Source organism: Gopherus evgoodei, chromosome 6 (assembly GCF_007399415.2).
Source record: "Gopherus evgoodei ecotype Sinaloan lineage chromosome 6, rGopEvg1_v1.p, whole genome shotgun sequence".
Classification (NCBI taxonomy): domain Eukaryota; kingdom Metazoa; phylum Chordata; order Testudines; family Testudinidae; genus Gopherus; species Gopherus evgoodei.
This window is the reverse complement of record NC_044327.1, coordinates 1,783,629-1,809,977: the sequence shown is the minus strand read 5'-3', so window position 1 is coordinate 1,809,977 and position 26,349 is coordinate 1,783,629. Positions and strand designations below refer to the sequence as shown.

The following is a 26,349-nucleotide window of genomic DNA, read 5'->3' as shown; positions in this document are numbered from 1 at the left end:
CTGGAGGACTGGTTCATCATCCTCAATCTCTAGGACACCTACTTTCTTGTAGTGATCCTCCCCTTCCACAAGTGTTTTCTGCATTTCCAAATAGGCTCAGATCAGTAATGAGTCCTCCCCTTTGGTCCTCTCGATGGCAGCAGCCCATCTACATCAGGGGATCACCACAGAAATCCCATACTTGGATGACTCGCTCCTCGGGGTCCATCAGTTCTAGAGGGCCAGTCAGCAACCTCAAAGGCACTAGCCCTATTTCATTCTCTGGATCTTTGCATCCATCTGAAGAAATCTACACCGACTCCAGTCTAGAGGATACACTGCATTGGAGCCAGACTCCCTAACTGCCAGAGCCTACCTATCCAAAGAGAGGTTCTCCACCATGTCCAGGTTTAAACTGTACACTACAAGGCAGTCTGCAAACAACTGCAAGTACCTCCTTACAACTCCTAGGCCACATGTTGGCATCCATGTTTTGTCGCATCTCATGCAAGACCGTGCCTCACCTGCCTTCAGATGTGGACAGGCACAATCTCTCTACATGCTTAACAGTACCCCTGAATCCTGGGCTTTCAGCTGGTGGAAGGACCCATTGCCAGGCTGCAAGGGAACCCCATTTTCACACTCTCCACCATCAAAAATCCTCACAATGGACTCCTCTCTTTTGGGTTGGGGGGCCACCTTCAGGGCCCACAACTCAGGGCAGGTGGTCCTCACAAGAGACTATGCTTCACATCAACACCCTTTGAACCGAGAGCCATCTGCAATGCTTATGAACACTTCCGTCACGACATACAGGGCCACTCTGTCAGGATAAGGCTGGACAGTAGGGCAGAAATGTGTCATATCAACCAACAAAGCAAGAGGAAGTTCCCATTCCTTATGTGTAGACTTGCTAAAATTGGAACTGGTGCTTTTCCCATCAGATAGATAAGCCATTGAGAGTTCTACTAGGCCTCCAGAATACAATTGCAGACTCCCTAAGCAGGAACTTGCGTCATTCTGTCTTCCAGAACATCTACCAAAAGTGGGGTCTCCCCGGAGCGGACATCTTTGCTCCCCCAACCAGCTTTGCTCCAAGGGAGGACACAACTGCAATTAATTGGGAGATGCCCTGATAACACCATGGAGCCATATTCTGCTGTACATTTACTTGCTTCCACCTATAATTCTCAAGACCTTGATCAAACTGCGACAGGAAAGAGCAAGGCTTGTTCTCATAGCATCGTCATGGCTGCGCCAAGTCTGGTTCTCGAAATTCCTTCACCTCTCTGCCTTCCCCTCAAAAAGGGTGTCCTGTAAACCTACTACTTGCAAAACTTACCTGCAGAATCAGAAACATTTCCATCCCTGATGTTCTCTTAACTCTTGTCAAGCCTCAGAAGTTCTTCTCTCCTAGATCCTAGACTACCTGTTGGACTTGGACACCAGTTTTGTCAGTGAGCTCAGTCAGATTCATCCTTCCACTTGGCCATCGAGGGCTTTTCAGTGTTTGCCCTTCCTATTACGACCAGGTTCCTTAAGGGCTTCCCTCTGTATGGAACCTGCTACCCCATAGGACCTTAATTTCATACTCAGCACTTTAAGGAAACAAGTAACTATCTGTACTTTCCTGCACCTCATTCCTTATAGCTATCACTTTAGCTAGACGAATGGGAGAACTTGGTGCACTCATGGCAGACACACCTTTGACTACTTTCTACAAGGATATGGCTACACTATGTCCTATCCTCATTTCTCCCTAAGGTTTCTTTGGAATACCATGTTAATCAGGAAATTAGTCTACCAGTGTTTATCCAAAGCCTCATGCCTCCAGACAGGAATCTAACCTGCACACGCTACATGTCAGAAGGACTTTTGCCTTCTACTTACACAGACCCAAGGCCTTCAGTACTTCTCCCAGACTCTTTGTATCCTTTGCTGAAAGGATGAAAGGGCAGCCCATTTCAATGCAAAGATTATCAACGTGGGTCTCGGGTTGCATTTTAACATGCTATGAGACTGCCAGAATACAGCCCCTCATGAAGTGACAGCACACTCCCCTATAGCTCAGTCCACATTTATAGCCTCTCTGAAAGATGTTGCAGTTGAGGAAATCTGCAGGATTGCAACTTGGTCCTCATCCATACATTTGCCAAGCATTGCACTATTTTACCAGCTTTCAGAGCTGATGTGTCACTTGGTGAGTCCTCCAGTCTGCCTTGGATTTGCCTCCTCACCACTCACCTCCATGTTGAGTTACTGTTTGGGAGTCTGCTACGATGGAGCACCCAGAAGGACACACACTCGGAGAGATTATTTACATGCACGGGAATGAGTTCTCCAAGATGTTTTATCCCAGTGGGTGCTTTGCCTGCTGCCCTCCTTCCCCTCTGCCGTGGTGTGTCTGACTTGGTGATTGAGAGGGAACTGAGTGGCAGTGGGTCTGCACCTCCCTATGTGTGCCCTTGTATGGGACCACGAGGAGCTGCTCTGCCAGACCCACAGACACTGCTTTACAGTCTCCTGTCAAGAGTGTATAGGTGCGCGCATCCTTCTGGGGAACACTCATATCAGCAAAACGTTTTGAATTCAAAGTACTGTACAGGTAACTAACCTCCTCATCCTGCTGCAGGGGTAAACAGCCCAGCTAAGTCTCTGTTCTCTCTGACTTCGCTGTTGAAAGATCATGATCACCACCAAGGGTAGGGGGATGAGGGCCATATTTTACAGCTGCCCTCTACCATGTCCTGGGGGAGCCTGACTGGGACAGGGGCTCTCCCAGTGCCACCAGGGGACTGGTCCAGCAGTAGAGGTCCCATGTAAGACTGTTTCTTGTGGAGGGAAAGTTGGAGATGAATGAGGAATGGTCCCATTCTCCATATTTCCATGGTACTTCGACTTCTCCAGACAGACCCTGCTTGGAGCTAGGATGTCCTGTGTCCCACCCCTGGACTACCCATTGGCATCTGCTGCTCTCAGTGTAACCATGTGCTGTTGTTTTTTCCTCTGGTGCTTGTAAAATAACCTCCACCTTCATTGGGATCGGGGGAAGGTCTAACTTGTTGCTAATTTGTTTTGCAGACGATGAGGCACCAAACTGTCTGGAGGCAGACCTTATTTCCGAAACCAGCAGCATCGTGACAGCCAGTGACATGAGTGGCAAATACTCGCACAGTAACTCGAGGATATCTGCGTATGTCCCTGCCCTCAAACCAGATTGCAGCTGTTCATGGTGGAATGTGTAGCTGGATCTAACTCCATCTGCACACTTACGCAGCGATGGAATCTCGCTACTGCAGGGCTATGGGTGCAGACGTGAGAGTGCACCAGCAGTTTTAGAACTTGGTTTAAAAAGAAGAAATGTGCTGCAGGCAAAGCTGGTCCTGCAGGCTGGGTCAGAGTTTCTGCTGCAGTCCAGCCCCTTAGTGCCATTCCAGTGACACAAGCAGCGAGATCTGTCCAGCTGCCATAGAAGCTGGTACAGCCCCTGTACAGCAGCTGCTTGGCTACTCTAGGGAGCACCAAAGCAAACAGACCCGTCCTTAGGACCAGCTCCTTGGCAGCCACATCCAGCAGGCAGTGGGTGCAGGTGGGAAGCCAGTGCTCAGTCTGTGCCTTGGCTGGCAGCCCACCTGTCTTTTGCATGTTTTAGCAAGAGGTGTACGTACCCTGTTAAGATGCATGTGTTTGCAGGCTTTATTGGGGGAGACGGAGACAGACCGGGGGGCGGCTGGGAATTACGACTTCCTCTTGTAAGAGGAAAAAGAAATGCTGGTTGTTCTGTCCCGTTCTGTTGCCCATCGTGATATTGGACATTCCTTTCTTCTAGCCGATCCTCCAAGAACCGTCGCAAGGCAGAACGCAAGCGTCACAGTCTGAAGGAAGGGAGCCCTCTGGAGGACCTGGCCCTTCTAGAGGCCTTGGGAGAAAATATCCGTACTACTGAGAACATGAAGGGTAAGGCCCCCTGGCTGAGCCAAGCCAGCATCCGGCTGTCTGAGGCCAGATGCCACCTTCTGATCTTGAAGGATGGGATGCAGAGAGTAGCTACTGCCCAAGGCTCGAGAGTGGGGGAGGGGGTCCCTGAAGAGAGCAGCCTCCTCCCCAGAGACACCTTGGCAAGGAGCCAGGATCAGGACTATTGCTTGGCTTTGCTAGTCCAAACCTCTGCAGCTGTCCCTGCTCTGATGAGTACAAAAATAGTGCCAGCCCCCAGGTGTAAAGTATCAGAGTGAGATGAGCTGGGCTGCGCTAATGTGAAGAGAGCTCCCCTCATGCTGAGCCCACCTGGCAGCAGAGGTAACAGCAGGAAAACAGCAGCTCTGTTCCGCTGCTCCTTTCGCTCCGTCCCCAGTGCTAGAACAGCACCGCGCCTTGCTTAGTGAACCTGGTTGATTGCTGTGATGGAGCTTGCTCTGATCTCTTCTCGCAGGTGAAGTGCACAGCTTATTAAAGGGGCTTGTGCTCTTTGGTTACGATGAGCCAGCCAGGGAGCTGCAGCAGGCCCTGGAAGAAGCTTTGCAGTTGATAGAGAGGTCACTCCCGGAGATCTGGACCACAGATCTGCAACAGAATCCTGCTAACCCAGTAGGTGCTTGCTCCCTGATGGTTGTGACCTGAGTCGCTGTTTGCAACTTACAGATTTGTGGTGCTGTGGTATCGTTTGTAGAGACAAACCCTGGAGTCTTTAACTCAGATAAACTGACTGAAGTCGGTCGCATGTAGGTCTCCAGATCTGCTCCTTGTTGCAGTATGTCAGATAAACCTCCTAGATGAAGTGAGCTGTAGCCCACGAAAGCTTATGCTACAATAAATGTGTTAGTCTCTAAGGTGCCGCAAGTACTCCTGTTCTTTCTCCTAAACAGTGTATTTCTGTAGGAGTGCTGCACCTTCCCACTGCTCAGACCCTGGGCTGCCAGCCAGCATGTGCACTGCCTGCTGTCTCCGGTGCTGGTTAGGAGTGATCCGACTGGATCGAGAGAGCTAGGAGACTTTGATGGCTTGTGTGTTCCTTCCATATTCAAGCACTGACTTCATATCAGAACTTTGTGTTAAGTGAAGCAATTGGCCGTCAGTGCAATATACTCTTTGTTTATATGTTTATAATTGAGCAAAGAAATCTTTATAATGGTTGAACTGTTAACATCCTGAATTAACCGCTCACATGTCTTACCGCCACTGGACTTCAAATATTAACATTACCAATACAATCACGCTAGTCTCCGTAGTGCCCTTGCTCTTGTACGATATATACATGCCCCATGATGAATGGGACAGAAAAGGAGGAGATGGAGACTTCCTACAGTATTGGCAGCCCCAAGTGGTCAATATCGTGACAAGCTTAAAAAAATCACAAAACTCTTTAAAAATATGAAAATGTGAGAGGTTTTTTTCCATGTTTTCTGGTTTCCCAGCCTATAGGGTTAACTCAGGTCACATTCTGAAACTTTTCTCCCTAAGTACCAGGGCTAGAAACATATTTTTAATGCAAGTTGAGGTTCTGCAGTCACCTGCCTCTAAGAGCTGGGTCTTTAAGACAGAGACACATATCACAAGACTTGTGATTAAAATCTCAAGAATTGGCAACACTGCCACAGCAAAGGAGGCTGGCACATGGGTGTGGAAAAGATCTCACGTGTGGTCCTGAAGTCCAGGTGCTCCAATGATGCCATTCCTGCCAGCCCCAACTGCTATCTTTGCACAGGGCTTCAGTAGGCTCTTTCAATGTTAACCACCAGCTCTTACAGATCACTGATAGAGTGGCTCCCAGGGTGCTGTGTCTCCTCTGGTGGTGCCCTCAGATTGCAGCAGTGTTGTGCAGCTTTACCACCCTGGACTAGCCTCTATGCAACAGTCTCATCACACAGTTTGTCACAGAGCCCTGCACTGGTTCTAAATTTGATAACAGCTGTCTGGGCGGCCATGAGTTCAGCTGCAGATGGATGGATATGTGCTGTTAGCATCATCTGCCGAAAAGGCCAAGCATTGTCATGGGGAGAGGGGCAGGAGTGCAGATCTCCCTTTGAAGCCAATGCCCATATCAAGCAAGCTCCCATCCTGCAAAGGGAGCACTAGCTACTTCAGTGGCAACAGGCAGAACTGCCAGTTGGGTGGATCTTGGGGAGCTTGGTTTTGGAATCTTCTGCTTCATTGTTATAAGGACTTGAGTATTGCTGATGTGCCAATATTACCTATTCCACAGGTCCTGGGCCCCAATTCAACGGCAAATAGCATTATGGCCGCCTATCAACAGCAAAGAATTGCAGGTCCTGCAGTACAAGGTTAGTTAAAGCATATGGCATACTAATCATAGGTGCAGGATATCTCCACTGGTGACGTCATTAGGGCTAGCTGTGTTACAGAGCTGTGGCCTAATGATGCAGTTTGGAGATTGATTTGGTAGGTCAGTCCTGTTTCTGGCATTAAACAGATGTCTCCTGTAAGGGTTACACTTCTCCTTTCATGAATTCCTGTGGCAATGTTGTTGTACTAGGAGTGCATGGCACTTATACCTGATTAGACAGACCAGGTTCCTGCTTCACAGGAGCTGCAAATCCTAAGGAGAAGGGAGATTATTTAGGTGGTCTGACTTAAATCATAAATCATTTATACCTGCACTTTTTCACTTATAAAAACTCACCTGGTTGAGTTCCCCCCCGCCCCCTACAACTTGTCTAATGTTTTAAGATAAAATGCAACCAAGTTAAAGAGACCCAAAAGTAGCTTGTGAAATGCTGAAAAAGGAAGTCATTGCCCATGCACTCCTGGGTGAATGTTTACCAGTGATGGCCATTGCTGGGTCAGGACCTTGAGAAATCAGAGCTAGAGGCTTCCTGGGCACAGCTGGGTGATGTTTTTTTGACACACAAGATTTTTAGTCAAAAAATGCATTTTTGGTGCCCCAAAGCTATCTGTAAATTTGGGCTGATGAATAATCGTTTTGGTCAAGAAAAAACACAATTTAAAAGTCTAAATGTTTTGTGTCAAATTCAAATGTGGCCCGTTTAAAAAAGAGTCGGAAAACACCCATAAGTGATCAAATCAAAACAAAAAGGTTGGGGGGGGGATTATTTTTAGTCATCTTAAATGTTTTGGTTGACTTGAAACAAACTAACTGAAATATCCTACTCCCCCAAATCTAGTTTCAAATTGACCCAAAACATTTCAGTCGATTTCAAAACAAAATTTGAATCTTTCATTTGATGGGGGAAAAAACTGAAAAAGTTGGTTTGGTGTCATATTAAACTGGATTTTTTTTTTTATTTGATCCCTGCACCAAAAAATCCATTATTCACTCAACTTTATTCTTAAGCCTTCTGCCGCCAGGGGAGATCTCTCAGCTAGAATCAGCATTGGCTCAGAAGAACCCAGCCCATTCCACTGCATCATTCTGCTCCTTCAGAGCATTGTCCAAATGATCATCAGTGCTATGGAAGATGTTAGATGATGATCAGTGGAATCCTATGCCTATAGGGCAGCCATAGCACCCCCTCCATGCTGCCCTGCCAGCTGCCCACCCCTCTTCTGGAAGGGCTTCAGGTTTGAGGATAGCTACGTCTTCATGCCAACTAGGAGCATGACATCCACACTGTAGACTTCCAACAAGAAGCTGGTTGTGTTAACGTGTGCAATGATGTGTTGCCTGTCCACTGAGAATTGGACTGAGACAACTACCTTATCTCTCATAGCTAGAGTAATAGGCCTGTAAAGACCACTAGCCAGGACCCCTTTCCTCATTACTCGCACGGAAAGGGTGTGTACTGCTTTTCCTACTCCTCTGTTGGGTGTTAGCATTGCAGAACCCACACAATGGAGGAGGGTGAGCTGGGTTCTTCCATCCTCCCCCTACTGGTTACACCTGTATTAACCTGTTGCAGTGTTGGTATGCACTGGGGTCGTGAAGAATTTGCTTTGGCCTGAAGAGCATGTATTACTAGCAAGATCTACAAGAAGGAAAGAATCCAACTTGACTAGGTCCCACATGGGTTTGCAGGCTTACTGTCAACAGAAATATTTTCCTTGTGTGAGTGGACATGTTTGAGGTGGAATAATTGAGCTGGTGAACTTAGAACTCCACAAGGCCATGTTTGGCTGTCCTCTTCAGAGCAGCAGTGCACTTTTAAGAGGAAAATGAAAAACTAAAATGTCAGGAGCAGGGATAGTTTATGGGCTTTGTCAGAAAGCATTTCTTTGACTTGCAACAGAAGGAGTTTACTGGTGGCGATGGTTGTCGGACTGTCTGGAGCTGTTCATGACTGTGCGGCTATTCAGGGGAGACTGTCAAAAGCAGGGCAGACACCCCAAACTGGTGGTATGTTCTAGAATTAGGTTTCACCAACCATCCAGTAACAAATGTGAACTCCTGAAGCACTACAGTACTCTTACCATGGAGTCACAGAGGGTCCTCTTGGGCACTCCAGTCTACCTTGCTGCCCAGGCAAGCTGGGACTAAGTGATAAATGGTCACTTACACCAAGAATTACAAAAGATTCAAGTTGCTCCCAGTCTCAAGAGACCAGTCACTTACCCCCAGGTCTGTTTGTATCTCGCACCAAGGACAAGGTTCATAGCCAACTCTATAGTAAACTAACTAAGGGTTTATTAACTAGGAAAAAGAAATGAGTTAGTTACAGATTAAAGAAGGCAACAGATATACACAAATGAGTTAGACTGTGGTTCCAAAAGGTGACAAGTTGCAGTAATCAGTTAGCACTGATTGTCTTTTAGGACTAACCCAGGTTGAGCCTGGAGATCTCTGCTTTTGTTTCCTAGCTCTAGCCCTGTGACAGTCCATACAGCAGAGATGAAGAATTTTCATGTTGGCTATCTTCCCTTCCCCCCGCCCCCCCTTCCAGAATTCAAGCTGATGGGATGAGTTTTCTTGCACGTAGCACCTTCATGGATATAAGAGGGCCATCAACCCAGTCTTTGTTTCACAGGGGCCCATTATCTTGGTAGTCGTCCTTGAGGGGTTGGGGAGCCACTCCTCCTACCTCGGTTCAGAAGTTCAGAGCAGGCACTTTTACAGTTATAAAGCAAAACTTACATATTACCTTATAGCATGGGTTACAAGCATTACAAGTTGTCTGCAGCACCTTACAAGCATTTTATAGTCTAACACCTGTCTTGAACAATACTAACAGGTGGTCTGGTCTGGTTTCAGTTCTCAGCAGGCACCTGGTCTACTAGTGTAACAATGGTATCTGTAGAAATGCTTTTGCTTGGGGTGAAATCTGGCAAACCCATCTCAGTCCCAAAATAGTTAGATTGGCCAAGTTGTAAATCGATATGTGTCACATGCCCCTTGAGGCCCTCTAACTGGAGTGGTCCTGCTGAGCCCCACTTAGACATACTTCCCTTCAACCCCCTTAGGCCAGTCTCCTAAAAGAGAAACTCTCATCTGTTTGAAAACTTGTCAGCAGCCATTGATGGGCAGCGAAAGAGGAGTCATGGTGGCTTTCCAGTGTTCAGCTCCTAAGGGAACTTCAGGTAACCTTACCTTACCTTCTCTTCTCTTGCCTTTCAGATGCAGAACTTCTTATTCCTCCAAAACTCAATAAAACCATCCAGTGGAAACTGAATCTCTTACAGTAACCTGAGGCCAAGAAATCCTGCTGGACGGACGGACGCACGCACGCACGCACACACACACACACGATCATCGCCAACCCTGGAGAACAGGAAGAGAGGTAGTCCCCATAGAGGAGCCCTTACTGGTGTTGTCTGAGTTAGACATCTGCCAACTCTCTTCCTCTCTCCTTTGGCAGCTCTGGTGCATTGTCCCTAAGACAGTTTACAAGCCAGCCTTCCTGCCTGCAGTACCTCACTGCTGCCATGACCGTTCATGTCATTGTAAATAGCCCAGTTTTACCCTTTTGATCCTGTATCCCTAATAGTCCAGCTGATGCATTTTAAAGAATGTTAAACAGAGCAACAGTCTCCCTGCTGCCCTGAGCTTTGTTCTACTGTTTAAAGTTGGATGGCTGTTACAAGACATTAGCCAAATGCTGTCTTGTCACACCATTGACTGCAGTAGAGCTACTGTACTCTAGGCAACTAGGTCCTCAGTGCATCTATGCCAGTTTACACCAGCAGCAAGTATGGCCCTAGGCTTACACTGCTGTATGTTAGCCCAATGTGCCATAGTCTGCTCTGTGTCAGTGATTATTGTACACAACCTCTCCTCTTACCAAAACAGAGCATAATAAAGAGATTGCTTAAACTGTGTCCCCAAACTGCCCCAGGTCTGTTTGTTGGACAAATGTTGTTTTGCATGAGCACTTCAAATCAGACTGTCCACAGCCTCCTGGATACAGACATGAGCTTTCACATAGCTGGGGTCTATGAATGTTCTCCCTGGCATCCTGGGGAAAGGGTGGGGCACACAAGCCAGGTACAGGTGACTTACCATTTTCATCAGGCTGACAGAATAAATCTACAGCTAGCAAATCTCCTGTGCAGAATTCCACTGGGACTCCACAGCCTGAGGGTGACAGACATTGCAATTGCATGTAGGTTATGAATGGTTTATGGACTACAGGGCCAGGGCTTGTGTGCAGCTCCACAGGGAAGGGTTGCCCCAGCTCTACAACTGGGAGGGTGATTAGCGTGACTCACTCAAGCCACACCACCCCTGGTAACTGACGGCTTGCAGCTACTGGGTTTTCCTGAGAGCAGCAGACAAAGAAAAGGGCTTTTGGTGTAAAAGGGCTGCATCTAAACTGCCACAGGGCCTTCTTTCTAATCCAGCAAAAGAACAAGACCTTCTCTCCAAGGGGGCCTCAACCCTTGTGGAAGGGTTGGAAAGACTTCAGCGTACTAGGGCCCTATAGAGTGTGTTTAAATCCAGCTATTGTGTTTTTATGATGTTTCAGCTGTAATTGTTTTACCTTGAGAATAAATGTGCTTGCTTCAAAGGATCTGTGTGGTAACTTGTAAGTATGCACTATTCATAGGCCTCAAAGAAAGCAATGTGCAGGTGCAGGCCCTTAGGCAGACTGGTTTGTTGAGGATATCACAACATAAGGCAGTGGCTGAGCACCCTTAAGCCTCTCCGCCCCCCCAAAAAAGAGTAGGACAAAGGTCCCTGCCCAGAGCCAGGTGATTGCTGGAGACCTGGTTAGCACACCTAGAGTGGACCATGGACCTACACGTTCAGTGAATTTGAAACTCTAGTCTACAAGCCCAGACCCATTTTGGGCACTAAGGGGTAACCTATTAGAAAAATTTCATTGCGACCATAGCTGGTGGTCAGCAGCGGACTCACTGTAGATACTGAAAGTGGTGCTGTTTTTCTATATCACTTAATCAGGGCTTTAACCTTTTTTCATTTGCAGATCCATAAAAAAATTCAAATGGAGGTGGGGAGCCCTTTGAAAATCTTAGACAGTCTGTGTCCCCGGACCACAGGCTGAAAACCACTGCAATAGACAATGGGTCTGAACCAGCTGCTCTATCCCTTTTACAGTCAAATAGGCTACTGTGAAAATTCTTATGAAACAGTGAGATAAAAGCTGTTAATGTACAACACAGAATGCTATGAACATTTAATACAGCCACAGTGGAACACAGATCCAAACTTCAGTTTAGCAGCTTGGTTTGTTACCAGTATCTGAGAAAGAAACAGAGGTTCTCAGACATCTACAGTCCCCTCTGGGTGGCAGTATTGATTTTAAGCTCAATCCTGTCCACTCTGTACTCAAAAGCATTTCCTGTAGATGAAGAAAGGACCCTGTTCTTCATATTCTCTTCTGTAAACCCAGAGCTGCTGAAAGGCCTTGAGTGATGCCAAAATTGACCCTCCAGTCCAGACAGAAGACTTTCTGTCAGGGGATGCTGCTGCAATGGGATTATCATTGGGGCACATCTTGGTCAGGTCGCTCTGGAAGCGGTCAGGGAAACCCCTCAGCATGGTACAACCTCCACACAGCAAGATATTGCCCATCAGCTTCTTCTTGAGATCAACATCACATTTACTGAGGCAGGTCATTGTCAGCAGTGGAAGCGCTGGCTGCTGTGATCCTATCAAGGATGGTTTAAAGAGCATTTCAGCACACAGGAATCTCTCTTTGCCAATTGGAATTAGGTGCCCATCTGGAAGTTCGTAATCAACCTGCTGTTTCCGGAGAGGCAAACTCATGTCATGCTGAAGGTCCAGAGACGTATAACAACACTTTTCCTTGATGTCTTCTATCACACTTAGTTGTTCCCCAGTAAATGTTTTCCCCGCCTCATTTAATAACTTCATGAGGTACTGGGTAAGGTCTGATCCAGCATAGTCTACGCGTCCAGTAATGCTTGGCATAGTATAACCTTCGTAGATAGGGACCACATATGAAACGCCATGGCCACTTTCTACCACAAGAGCAGAGGTCTTTCCATATGAATACATAGATAATCTGGACTGGTAGGCGATATGCATGGCAGGAGTGCAGAACGTTTCAAACAGCATCTCAGCATATTTCTCCCTGTTGGTGGTAGGACTCAGTGGAGGGTCTGATACCAGCACCGCATGCTCCTCTGGCTGAATCTTCATCTCTTTGTGGAAAATGTATTCCCAAATGTCTTGGACACAATCCCAGTCAACCACTATGCCATGTCTCAAGGGGTTGACCAGTTTTAGGGGTATTTTCACATCCTGAAGTTCTTTTCCAACAAAGGCTTTCTTTGCGATTGTCCCCAGTTTTAGCAGTCTCCTGGAAATGCTTGCCCACTGTAGATGAAATAACATGGGAGGGACGAGGCTCTCCAGCAAATCCACACTTACAGTAACCTGTGCCAATGTCTATGATCACTGCTCTAGTCTCCTTCACAATCTTGGGGCTTCCCTGAGTTGATGATGCGCTATCTTCTTTAGGCTTTTTACTGGCCCGAACCAGTACTGCCCGTTTTGCAGGACCTTCCTGGATTGTTGCTACTGCTACAGAACTGGTGCTTCCTTTGACTGACATTTCCTTTCCTTTTGTCACGGATGTGGATTCCCTTTGACAGTGCTGGCAGAAGCCATGGCAAGCTGAGAAATACCAGGGGTAATTTTGGAACTTTCATGCCACTGACCTCACTGATTGTGACATCAGCTGCCTGCTGCCCTTTGGGCTACAGCTTAGTATTTCAGAACTCTTCTCTACTTGAGGCCTTTGGGGGAAATACACTGCTTGTTTAGCATACCAGAGAGCTACTGGGGTTTGCCTGCAGCTGTTTCTACCACCATATAGCCTAAACCGGCTCTGAGTAGGTGACAAGGGGGCTGGTCTGTGCCAACCTTCCCCCCTGCTGCTACTGGCTGTGGAGCTGCGGTGGGTGCAGATACAGCAAGCAGGCATGTCTGCAACGCACGTAAAATGGATTGTGCTAGGACATGTCTAGCACTAGCGTCAGCTACATTTTTTTCAAGGAAACAAACTGCCTCCTCCCCAGCCTCCTGAGAAGGTCTAGATCTTTTTAAAAGTCATTTACTAACAAATATTCCTTTGGGGCCTGATTTGTTTAATATTCAACAGGTTTCCATCTCTCAAACTGTGTGATTGTGGTAATTTAAAAAAAACGACGACGAAAGACAGCCCATGTGTTGCTGGACCCTGTCACAGTGATTTGCTTAAGAACATGCTGAAATACAGAAAGTCAGACTTGTGCTGTATAGCCCTTTTTAGCCTTATCACCCCATTCCTGCCATCCACGTGTTTGCCACTAAGAAATACAGAGCCATAACAGTCCGTTAATGAAGAGGTTTGGCATGCAGTGAGGTACAACAGGGACACTGTTGTAAACCACCAAAATGAGGCTGCCTCCTACTGAACAGCACCATTGTCCATCACAACATCAATATGAAACACCTTCAGCAAGGTCCAGTACTGGTTTCTACCCCATCTAAGAGGGGAAGGGGACATGGGACTGCTGTCTAAGGAGGATGGGGCTCTCTTCAGATCCATTAGTGCCAGGGCTTGGCTAGAGCAGTCCTTATTGAGATGTGAACGAATATCTGTCCCTTGGGCTGGATGATTCCTCTGCAGTGTTCACAAGGAGCAGAACAGTATCTTAGTCTTCGCTTAAAATAACACTAGCGATCTTTTGCTGTGAATGGCAAAGCCAATAGTGTCACCAATTCATCCTGCTCAGTCTAATGTAGACAAGTTCCATACGGGGCTCGCAGCAGCAGTCCTGCAAGGGTGAAGGCCCTGGATTCTGACAAAGTAGTGCAGCATTGAGCCCCTCAGAGGAAGAGACCAGACACCCTTAGTACAATTTGATTTACATCAGAGGTATGCCTTCTTAAACAACTGGGTTATGAACTACATCAAAAGCAAGACAGGCAGATTTTAAAGCCTAGCAGTGTGGGTGCTCAACATCTCTCAGAATCAGGTCTTGTGTCTAGAGACCTCTGCAGAGGTTAGACTTTCAGGCCTGCTGCGCAGCTAAGTGTGAAAATTAAGCATCCACAATCTCAGTGAGATACACTAGGCATTGTGTATGGTGGCACCGAGGCTTTTTAGCAGAGATTCCCTTTGATTGGACATCACTTTGACAATATTTTGGCAATCACCATGCCAGACCCAGTCAGAGGAACACAGCCGAGAGAGAAGTCAACTTACACGTCACTGGGAGCCACAGGAAAGTGTCCTCCCCCCATACACACAACACTGTAAATACCGACCTGGGACCTGTAACAGGGTTCTGATCAAAGCTCTATGGAAGCCAGCACCCTGATCACCACCACCACCACCTAGGGCACTGCGTGCAGCTGAAACAGACGAGCTCACTTACACCTGCTGGTAGCCTGACGAGTTAATGAGTAATGAGCCCACTGGCTGAAGAACCCGGGATGGAAAGCAGACAGTATAAAAGGCTAATCCAGGGAGCAGGAAAGGGCTTCTTAGAACTGCTGCCATGTAGTTGAAATGTACCTGGAGCGTAAGAGGAGGCAAACACACACACGGTGAAGGTACCTTGGTGGACCTGTGCACTGCTTCCTTCACAAAGTGGGCTGCCCAGCCAGGGTTTTCTTGGAGAGGAAGGCTTGAGAGGTGGCTTGTGACAGGACAGGCTGAATCTGGAAACGATGGAGGAGTTCATGCTCAGAAGGGGATGCGGAGGACATTCCAGCAGACCAAGTGACAATCTGCTGGGATGGCAGGCAGAGCATCGGCATGTGTTTCAGGAATTCATGGAGGAGCAGACCCAGGTACAGCAGCAGTTATTACAAAACTTAATTCCTGCCAAGGGGGAGCAGGCCTTGAACTCTAAAATGAGCCCTGGGGATAATCCAGTGTTCCTATGGATGTTCAAGAGAATCGCTGCTAGCACAAGCTGGGATAAAGTATTATGGGGGTTAGCCTCTTACCTGGCATGAGAAACGCAATCTGCGTACATGGTATTGAGTGAAGAGCAGGCCACGAATCACCACGTGTTAAAGGCAGCTATACTGGACTATGTAGGCTTGTGGCCGAAAGGTACAGACAGAAATTTAGGGAAGCCACATGGACTTACAGGGTTGGGCCCAAAGCTTTCGTACAGAAGTCGAGAGATTGGGCCTACCAATGGCTGAGTTCAAAGAGGCAAGATTTGGAAGAGGTCATGGATACCATTATATTAGAACAATTTATGCAGAGCCTCCCAGATACCACTAAGGTCTGGATGAGGAGGCCAGCCAGAGACAACGGATGCAGCAGTAAAACTGGCCAAGCGTGTTGAAGCAGAATTTCCCAGGAAAGTGTCTCGTCCCTCACAAGCAGGGAATGTGAGGGGGGGAAAGAGACTAGATCCCTCAAGCAGGAAGGTCTGGGCATGAGAGACAGGAGGAGAAAAAGGCTGTGTCAAGCAGCTGGGATATTACTTGCTGCCAGTGCTGGGGGGAAATGCTACATTAAGTGGGACTGCCCATATATGTAACGTGGACTGGGGTAATTTGCAGTTAGACTGGAGTGATGGAGACATCTAGGAAGAGTGCGAAAACAATCCCTCTAAGGGTGGGCCATAGGCCAGAGGATATTGACCTAGCAGCTGGTTGTTCACTCGTCTGGAACAGGCTGATGAAACCACAGTGATTTTGGGAGGGGAAAACCCCTGTATGTGGAATGCATACACGGAGAAAAAACTAATATCCAGTGGCAGTAGTCCCATTGAAGGTATACAGGAGGTTCCATCCTGTGGTCATGGGGACTCTGTGGAACACATTCCCTTTAAGGAGAAGAAAGGAGGCCTGGGGAAAAGCAACCTCAATGGGGAGTGAGGGAAAGAGGGGCTGGGATTAAACATGGACCTAGAGCCCACAAGGTGCGATATGAGAAAACCCTAAACAGAAACAATCCAAGAAAGTGGGTCAGAAAAGCTGGGCAAAGGAGAAGCAGGAAAGCAAAAACCCTAGAAAAATACCAACAAGCTAAGAAAGCAAGGCCTAGGTGGGGAATACCATGTAAAGAAGCTGCAGAAGGGGATGAAAGAGCAGGGATCACCCACATAAAGGACAATCTGAAGAAGGGGCAGGAGGTGAACGCAGATATCCCAGTTAGGGGGACTGTAGGAGGGAGTGACCCCCCAGAGCCTCAAAAGGATTTTGGCGTCTCTGGCCAGGAGGGATTTTATAATATTGTACACAGGCAGCTTGTTACCCTTCCCTTTATAGTTATGACAGGAGTAAATGTGGCTTATGCAAAATTCTGCTAAGCATCTGATACATATTTAATAGATTCCAATGCAGAAGAGACCATTGGAATCATCTAGGCTGACCTCCTGTATAGCATGGGCCAGAGACCTGTCCCACAATAATGCCTAGAGCTGAGCAGGTTAGAAAAAACATCCCACCTTGATTTAGAAATTGTCAGTGATGAAGAATCCACCACAACCCTTGGTAGGTTGTTCCAATAGTTCGTTATGCTCACCATTAAAAATGTGTGCCTTACTGCCTGTCTGAATTTGTCTAGCTTCAACTTCCAGCCTTTGGATCGTGTTATAAGTAGGGCTGCCAAGCGATTAAAACAATAATCATGATTAAACAACAATAGAATACCATTTATTTTAAATATTTTTTGGATGCTTACTACATTTTCAAATATATTAATTTCAGTTACAACACAGAATACAAAGTGTACAGTGCTCATTTTATATTTTTCATTACAAATATTTGTACTGTAAAAAAACAAAATGTATTTTTCAGTTCACCTCATACAAGTACTCTTTATCATGAAAGTTGAACTTATAAATGTAGAATTTTGTACAAAAAAAACCTGCATTCAAAAAATAAAACAATGTAAAACTTTAGCGTCTACAAGTCCACTCAGTCCTACTTCTTGGTCAGCTAGTCACTCAGACAAACAAGTTTGGTTACAATTTGCAGGAGATAATGCTGCCTGCTTCTTGTTTACTGTGTCACCTGAAAGTGAGGAAGGCGTTCTCATGGCACTGTTGTAGCCAGTGTTGCAAGATATTTACGTGCCAGATGCACTGAAGATTCATATGTCCCTTCATGCTTCAACCAGCATTCCAGAGGACATGCGTCCATGCTGATGATGGGTTCTGCTTGATAATGATCCAAAGCAGTGCGGACTGACGCATGTTCATTTTCATCATCTGAGTCAGATGCCACAAGCAGACTGATTTTCTTTTTTGGTGGTTCGGGTTCTGTAGTTTCTGCATCAGAGTATTGTTCTTTTAAGACTTCTAAAAGCATGCTCCACACCTCGTCCCTCTCAGATTTTAGAAGGCACTTCAGTTTCTCAATCCTTGGGTCGAATGCTGTAGCTATGTTTAGAAATCTCACATCGGTACCTTCTTTGCGTTTTGTCAAACCTGCTGTGAAAGTGTTCCTAAAATGAACATGTGCTGGGTCATCATCTGAGACTGCTATAACATGAAATATATGGCAGAACGTGGGTAAAACAGAGCAGGGGACCTACACTTCTCCCCAAAGGAGTACAATCACAAATTTAATTGACACATTTTTTTAAATGAGCATCATCAGCATGGAAGCTTGTCCTCTGGAATGATGGCTGAAGCACGAAGAGGCGCATGAATTATTAGCACATCTGGCAGGTAAATCTCTTGCGATGCCGGCTACAACAGTGCCACGAGAACGCTTGCTCTAACTTTCAGGTGACATTGTAAATAAGAGGCAGGCACCGTTATCACCCGTCAATGTCGTAGCGATTGGCAGAATAAGAAGTGGGACTGAGTGGACTTGAAGGCTCTAAAATTTTACAGTTTTGTTTTTGAGTGCAGTTATGTAACTAAAAGAATTAATCTGCATTTATAAGTTACACTTTCATAATAAAGAGACTGCACTTCAGTACTTGTATCAGGTGAATTGAAAAATACTATTTCTTTTCTTTATCATTTTTACAGTGCATATATTTGTAATAAAAATTGAAGTGAGCACTGTGCACTTTCTAGCTTGTGTTGTAATTGAAATCAATATTGAAAATACAGAAAAACATTCAAAAATATGTTACACATTTCAACTGGTATCTCTTGTTATAAATGCAATTAATTGCAATTAAATTTGAGTTAATCTTGTGAGTTAACTGTGATTAATTGACAGCCCTAGATTGAAGAGCCCATTAAGTATTTGTTCCTGGGAACGGACTCCCCTTTCCTCTCCAGGGAGACCTTGTGTGGTAAGGCCGCTTGGTGAAGTAAGCAGCATGCACATCTCTCCAAGGTACCTTCACTACATGTTTTTCTTTGTCTCCCGGTAAGTTCCAGGTACAATACAGCCATAGAGCAGCAGTAATGAGAAGCCTCTTCCTGCTCACTAGGTTAGCCTTTTATACTGCTTGGGTTCTTCAGTGGCTGCGCTAATTACTTGTGAACTTGTCAGGCTGTTAACAGTGCCCTGTCATCCACCGCCTTCATTTCCTCAGCTCAGTTAGGGCCCATTTTCCACTAGGACTCAGTTTTCTGCCTGACCGAGCTCTACCTTCCTTATGGAGGCAGCGATCTCTCACTGCCCCTGCAGTTTTCTTGTCGGCTTTTTCATGGGCCACCCATGGGGGCTTCCATCCTCGTCACAGAATAAGCACTGCTTAGGTGAGGGTTACACTACAACTCAATTTCCTCCCATGGGTCAGCCTACAGATCCTGGCTCTGGATTTGCCTGTTCCTTTGTAGAGCACACTGGGGTTTCTTCCCCAACAGACCCCTCGGGTCTCTGAGCCCCCTTAAACCTGTAATGGGTTAAGAAGCCCAGGTAACTTGGCTGACATCTGACCCAAAGGACCAATAAGTGGACAAGAGACTTTCAAATCTTGGTGCGGGGAAGGCTTTTGTTTGTGCCCTTTCTTTTGGGGGTTGTTCGCTCTTGGGACTAAGGGCTTGGCTACACTGGAGAGTTACAGCGCTGGTGGTGGCTTTAAAGCGCAGCAACTCACACACCATCCACACTTGCCAGGCACATCCAGCGCTGTATCTCCCTGGATAAAGCGCTGGCTATACTCCACCTCTGCCTGGGGAATAACGATTGCAGCGCTGGTGCTGCAGCGCTGCTCTGCCAGTGTGGCCACCAAAAGCGCTGTTATTGGCCTCCAGAGGTATTCGGAGGTATCCCAGAATGCCTGTTCAGTCACTCTGCTCATCAGTTCGCATTCTGCTTCCCTGGCCTCAGGTGACCGGCCCTTTAAATGCCCCAGGAATTTTAAAAATCCCCTTCCTGTTTGCTCAGCCAGGTGTGGAGTGCAATCAGTGAATCCTTCCAGGTGACCATGCCTCCACGGGCCAAACGAGCCCCAGCATGGAGCAATGGCGAGTTGCTGGACCTCATCAGTGTTTGGGGGGAGGAAGCTGTGCAGTCACAGCTGCGCTCCAGCCGTAGGAATTACGATATCTTTGGGCAGATATCAAGGGCCATGATGGAAAGGGGCCATGACTGGGACATGCTGCAGTGCAGGGTTAAAGTGAAGGAACTGCGGAGTGCCTACTGCAAAGCCCGTGAGGGAAACCGGCACTGCTCCCACGACCTGCCATTTTTACAAAGAGCTGGACGCGATACTTGGGGGTGACCCCACCACCAGTCCGAGGACCACGATAGATACTTCAGAGCATGGGAGAGAGGCGGAGGAGGAGGGGGGGGAACCGAGAGTGAGGGTAGTGGGGTGGAGGGAGACACCCCAGAGTCCCAGGAAGCATGCAGCCAGGAGCTCTTCTCAAGCCAGGAGGAAGGTAGAGTCTCGCAGCAGCTGGTACTTGGTGAACGACAAGCAGAGGAGCGGGGTCCTGGTAAGCAGCTTTTATTTTCAGTATGGAAATGTTTTGGGAGAGGAGGGAGGGTCAGGGTTACACAAATGCCTAGATGTGGAATAGCCCATTGATGTGGTCTATCACGTCGCGGTAATCGGCCTCGGTAATCTCTTCAAAAGTTTCAGCCAGAGCGTGGGCAATGCGCTTGCACAAGTTTATTGGGAGAGCCACTGCGGTCCTTGTCCCAGTGAGGCTAATGCATCCGCGCCTCTGTGCCGCGAGGGGTGGGGGGACCATTGCTGCACACAGGCAAGCTGCATAGGGGTCAGGGCAGAATCCGCATTGCTGTAGAAGACCCTCCCGCTCTTCCCAGGCGACCCGCAGCAGCGAGATATCTTCCAGGATTAACTCCTGTGGAAAATGTTGGGAGACTGTTCAGTGTAGGTGCCCCCTGCAGCTGTTTGCTTTCCTCAACGCACAGAAACCCCAGTACAGCCCTGAAGCAATCAGTCCCCCTTACTCACCATTTCGGGGCTCCTGTGGGTTGTGTGTGGTCTCTTTGGTATGGGAAAATTATGCTATTGTGAAGACTGTAAACTCCTTCACTGTGTGGGAATAACTGTCTGAGATATAAACAATGCTGCTTCTGTTAACTGTCGCCTTTTTTTGCCTTTCTACAAGCAACCTTGAGTTCTCGGCTGCCTGTGTTATCAACAGCTGAAAGACTCCAAAACCTCCGGAAGAAGCCGCGAAAAAGTAAAAAAGACCTGCTGCAAGCAGTTATGGATCACTCTGCCAGAGAGAATCAAAAAGTGCAGGACTGGAGGGAAAGGAAAAACAGAATCTGCCAGAAAAATGCAGCAGCCAGGAAGAAAAGCACAAACCAGCTGATAAGCATCCTGGCACACCAAGCAGACTCTATCCAGGCACTCATAGCCATGCAGGCAAAGCACTACTGGGCCGCCCCCCTCCCCCCTTCCCGTCCCAAAGCTCTTTCCCTTGTGCCCCAATGTCAGCTCCAAACCCCCTTCCCCTGCATCCAGGTTCTTATCAGCACCAGCTGCCTCCAACACCTGTACGTTCACCAACCAGCCCTGAGAACTACGACCCTTACCCTCTGCACTCAGCCCCCATCACCATGCAGTAGAGGCATCCTGAAGTGCAGCAGTCATTGCACAGCACTCCAGACAGGACATATTCAAACCTGTGACTGTACAGTTCCTCACCCCACCCCCCTGCCCTTTTAGGTTCCCAAAATGTTAGGAGTCTGTCAATAAAGTTATTTTCTTTTCAGTAAATGAATTCTTGGCTTTGAAAACAGTCTTTATTATTGCAGAAAGTCAAAAGATACCTTAGCCCAGGAAAGAAACAGGCACTGTAAATCAGCTTAGGAAAAACAGATTCCTACTAACACTGTAACCACTGCACTTCACTCCCGTGCAAGGCACCAAACATTACTGTTGGTTTTCAGCCTCAAATTCCTCCCTCAAGGCATCCCTGATCTTTGTAGCCCTGTGCTGGGCCTCTCTAGTAGCCCTGCTCTCTGGCTGTGCAAATTCAGCCTCCAGGTGTTGAACCTCAGAGGTCCATGCCTGACTGAATGTTTCACCCTTCCCTTCACAAATATTATGGAGGGTACAGCGTGTGGATATAACCGCGGGGATGCTGCTTTCCCCCAAGTCTAGCTTCCCATACAGAGATCTCCAGCGCCCCTTTTAACGGCCAAAAGCACACTCCACAGTCATTCGGCACCGGCTCAGCCTGTAGTTGAACCGGTCCTTGCTCCTGTCAAGCCTTCCTGTGTACGGTTTCATGAGCCAAGGCATTAACAGGTGAGCGGGGTCTCCAAGGATCACAATGGGCATTTCAACGTCCCCTACTGTGAACTTCCGCTCTGGGAAAAAAGTCCCTGCCTGCAGCTTCCTGAACAGGCCAGTGTTCCGAAAGATGCGTGCATCATGCACCTTTCATTGACATTAGCACAGGCTGGCCTGGAAACACTCACGGTGATCCACAAGCACCTGGAGAACCATAGAGAAATACCCCTTCCAATTAACGTACTTGGATGCTAGGTGGGGTGGTGCCAGAATAGGAATATGCATCCCATCTGTCGCCCCTCCACAGTTAGGGAAACCCATTTCTGCAAAGCCATCCACAATGTCCTGCACATTCCCCAGAGTCACGGTTCTTCTTAGCAGGATGCGATTAATGGCCCTGCAAACTTGCATCAAAACAATTCCAACGGCCGACTTTCCCACTCCAAACTGGTTCCCAACCGATCGGTAGCTGTCTGGAGTTGCCAGCTTCCAGACTGCAATAGCTACCCGCTTCTCCACCGGCAGGGCAGCTCTCAATCTCGTGTTCTTGTGCTGCAGGGTGGGGGCGAGCTCAGCATGCAGTCCCATAAAAGTGGCTTTTCTCATCCGAAAGTTCTGCAGCCACTGCTCGTCATCCCAGGCTTGCATGACGATGTGATCCCACCACTCAGTGCTTGTTTCCCAAGCCCAAAAGCAGCGTTCCACGGTGCTGGGCATTTCCGTGAATGCCAGCAGCAAGTTCATGTCGTACACGTCAGGCGACTCGCAATCATCGTTAGACTCCTCATCGCTTTGGACCTTAAGGAATAGCTCAACAGTCAAACGTGATGTGCTGGCGAGACTCGTCAGCATACTCCTCGGCAGTTCGGGCTCCATTTCCCACAGAAATCGTGCTGCACAGAAACCGTTGAGAGAGTCAAGATGGCACCAAACGTGGATGGAAAAACAGGGATTGCTGGGATGTGAAGCGATGCATCACAGGGCATTGGGACAGGAAGCAGAATGACCCGTCCCCCTGCCCCCTTCCCACAACCCACAGCACCAAAACGGGATGAGGTGCTCTGTGGGATAGCTGCCCATAATGCAGGACTCCCAACAGCACTGCAAATGCTGCAAATGTGGCCACATTGCAGCGCTTTCCCTACACAGCTGTACGAAGACAGCTGTAACTCCCAGTGCTGCACACCTGCAAGTGTAGCCAAGGCCTAAGAGGGATCGGACATCAATCCGGGCTCTCCAAATCTTTCTGAATCAGTCTCTCATATTTCAAACTTGTAAGTAACAGCCAGGCAAGGCGTGTTAGTTTTATCTTTGTTTTCTCAACTTGTAAATGTTCCTTTTGCTAGAGGGTTTACCTCTGTTTGCTGTAACTTTGAACCTAAGGTAGAGGGGGTTCCTCTGGGCTCTTTAAATCTGATTACCCTGTAAAGTTATTTTCCATCCTGATTTTACAGAGATGATTTTTACCTTTTTCTTTCATTAAAATTCTTCTTTTAAGAACCTAATTGATTTCTCATTGTTTTAAGATCCAAGGGTTTTGAATCTGTGTTCACCAGAACTAATTGGTGAGGGTATACTCTCAAGCCTACCCAGGAAAAGGGGTGTAAGGACTTGGGGGTGGGGGAAGAAATTAGTCTCAACTCTGCCCAGGAAATGGGGGGTTAAAGACTTGAAAAATCTTTGGGAAAAGGCAGAGTTCCAAGTGGCTCTCCCCTAAAATTTGAAACACGCTTGGTGGTGGCAGCTTACCGTTAACCTAAGCTGGTAAATAAGCTTAGGGGGCTTTCATGCGGGTCCCCACATCTGTACCCTAGAATTCAGAGTTGGGAAGAAACCTTGACAACTCCCCAAAAACCCTTGAGAGACTTCCTAGTCAGATACAGTGCAGGACCACAGTGAATCTACAAAATACTGAACTTGAGGCTACTTTATTTGTCTTCTGAAAAGTTAATACAGACGTGTCAGTCGTATGCTGTTTGTACTAGCAAGGAACCTTTCCAGGATTGAATTTGTAATTCAGCTAAAAACAAAAATCTCTGCAACTTGACAAAAAGTTTTGGGGGATTGTTTTTAGCCTTAGACCGATCAGCATTCAGACTGATTTTTACAGTTATTTTGGCCAATGTTTCTTGAGATGTTCCTTTAGCTGTGGAATGGTAGACTGGTGTTGCTTGCACACATGACATCTGAGGGGCAACTTGAGGAGCTCAGAGGTCCCATCTTTAACCAGAACTTTTCCTTTGGTCTTTACCATCTCTATCACATCTGAAGGAAACAAAAGACATTTGGTATCTATGAGGAGTGTGCACAGTGCTTTACCTATACAGCATTTTATCACTGCAGAATAGGATTGTTCTACCCCAACATTCGACATTCTTTCTTCAGCTATTCCACCTGGAAATAGAAGAGGCTGTCCCATTGTTAAACATAAAGCCAATCAAATGCTGTGTGCTAGTTTTGTCAGAAAACCAATGTTACCCAATATCCGAAACTAAGCAGGACCTTCCACTTTTTCTAACACAGTTTAAGATTTATATTAGCTTTGAAAATACATGAAAATGATAAAATTATACATCATGGAGTAAATTTTATAAAGTCTTTACCTTGAGAGTTTAAGAAGTATTCTGTAGTAAAAGAATTCCAATGCTTTTTGTTTTTAAGGCAAGGGGAATCAAAATCCTGGCTGATTACATGGAGATGTACGTGACTGAAACACAAGTAATCATGATTTTACATTTACAAAAGAATTACACCAACGTTAGCTAGATAAGCATGTTAAAGGATTCTATCCTTTCCCTACTAAGCACTGTGGCACAAGTTCACACCTGCCCTAAACAGATCCAGTTCCTCTGGATGTCTCTGGGACATATTCATCAGGGATGTAAGTTACATGTGGGGATCAAACAGCTGTAAATGGTAACTCACAGGGAGAGACATTGATGAAAATGGTGTTAGCAAGGAAGGCAACTCACAAGGTTGTGTAGGATAAAACAAGGTGATTAGGAGGCAGAAAGGAATGCAGCCCAGAATTACTTCTAGTGCAACTCCAATGAATGCCACACTCTCAGCAGGTGGTTTTTCCCGGGGGCGGGGGAGGGCACGCATGTGTCTTGGCTGGCAACATTAAGTCAGGGGACTTAGGAAAGCACTTTAGCCCAAGTTTATATGTGAGTCGGAGCCTTTGGCTCTATCTGTACTACAAATTCAACCACTTCTCACAACCTGGTGGCAACATGGTCATCCCATAAATCAGCTGTAATTTGTAGGACAGCCTGGACCTTAACTGTGCTTTGTAACCAGGTTAAAGCCTTGGTCAAGGCTCAAGACAAAATGTAGTTCTTCAAGATGTGATACAGACATGTATTCCATTTAGGTATGTGCATGCCCAGTGCACCGGAGCCAGCAAACTTTGCCTAACAGTACCCACAAGGGGCAGCACTTGCGCCTCACGACTATACCCCCTCCTCTGGCTAGATGAAGTGGTGCTGCCTTGACCCTTCCTTCACACCAAATGCCCACAGATGCAGAGGGGATGTGGGCTGGGTCATAGAATACACGTCTGCATCACATCTCAAACAGTTACACAAGTAAACATTTCGTTGAGTAGACGCAGACATGCATTCCACTTAGTGAGTCGCAAGCAACACTCACAGAAAGTGGGATAAGTGATCGACTATCAGAGTGGTACTCTTTGCGATGCAGAACAGCCACAGCCCGATTTCCTCCTGGCAGCTCACACTCCAGTGTTCTCTTCCTTGCCTATAGAATGATGCATCGCACTTGTATTGTCAGGAAATACATGAACCACTGAGCCCCTGATGCAGTCGAGCAAAGTGTGACAGGTATCGTAGATGGCCCAAAGCTCCAGCACACTGATATAAAGGAGTGAAGCTTCCTGCTCCGACCACAGACCATGGACTCTCAGCAACCCCAGATGTGCTCCCCAACCCATCAGGGAGGCATCAGTGACTACAATCCTAGTTGATAAGGGCGGGGTGAAAGTGGGCCAGTAGGGGTAAGAAGTGGCTGTCGGTATTGTCCCATATACAGCCGATGTCAAAGTGCTGCCTTTTGCCCCCTCCCCCCCCGGTGGGGGGGGGGAAGGGGCAGCTGCCCCCGGACCCAGCAATTTAAAAGCGGCTAGAGCCAGGTCCCCACAGCGGTAAGTCTTCTACGTTACCTTCACCTCGGGTAAGGGAAGGTCCTGAACCATCTGCCAGGATGGAGTCTAGGATCAATAGAGAGAGGCAGAGCAAACTGTCCAAAGGGTGAAGGGTTGGAAGGTGGGCTGCTCCTGAGCTACGTTTGAAGAAGGCAAAGATGCAGCCTGGCAAACTGACTCAGCTGAGTGAATGCGGACATGTGGCTCAAGAGCCTCGGGCACTTCCGA

At 47.3% G+C, this 26,349-nt stretch overlaps 3 protein-coding genes across 15 annotated transcripts in view; 1 reads left to right on the top strand and 2 right to left on the bottom strand.

Moving 5' to 3' along the window:
• Positions 1–26,349, top strand: part of ELP1 (elongator complex protein 1) — a 149,121-nt gene that overhangs the window by 107,698 nt on the left and 15,074 nt on the right. For 5 of the 7 annotated variants that reach the window (XM_030566038.1, XM_030566037.1, XM_030566040.1 and 2 more), the window contains 5 exons: positions 3,061–3,172; positions 3,809–3,936; positions 4,412–4,566; positions 6,182–6,260; positions 9,506–10,206. The exons of 1 other annotated variant lie outside the window; for it this stretch is intronic. In XM_030566038.1, coding sequence (XP_030421898.1) covers positions 3,061–3,172; positions 3,809–3,936; positions 4,412–4,566; positions 6,182–6,260; positions 9,506–9,573 — 542 coding nt within the window. In that variant the 3' untranslated portion in view covers positions 9,574–10,206. Of the gene's footprint in view, positions 1–3,060; positions 3,173–3,808; positions 3,937–4,411; positions 4,567–6,181; positions 6,261–9,505; positions 10,207–26,349 lie in introns of those variants that run through there. One more of the 7 variants, XR_004000872.1, reaches the window with a different exon arrangement.
• ACTL7A (actin like 7A) lies at positions 11,021–13,115 on the bottom strand. Its single transcript, XM_030566042.1, is given in 2 exon segments — positions 11,021–12,637; positions 12,639–13,115. Coding segments are annotated over 2 exon segments (1,251 nt in total). The 5' UTR covers positions 12,930–13,115; the 3' UTR covers positions 11,021–11,677.
• The window catches only part of APTX (aprataxin), a 68,653-nt gene continuing 66,172 nt past the window's right edge, over positions 23,869–26,349 (bottom strand). For all 7 annotated transcript variants that reach the window (XM_030566046.1, XM_030566054.1, XM_030566048.1 and 4 more), the window contains 3 exons: positions 25,611–25,718; positions 24,563–24,666; positions 23,869–24,224 (listed from right to left, as the gene is read on the bottom strand). In XM_030566046.1, coding sequence (XP_030421906.1) covers positions 24,070–24,224; positions 24,563–24,666; positions 25,611–25,718 — 367 coding nt within the window. In that variant the 3' untranslated portion in view covers positions 23,869–24,069. The remainder of the gene's footprint in view (positions 24,225–24,562; positions 24,667–25,610; positions 25,719–26,349) is intronic.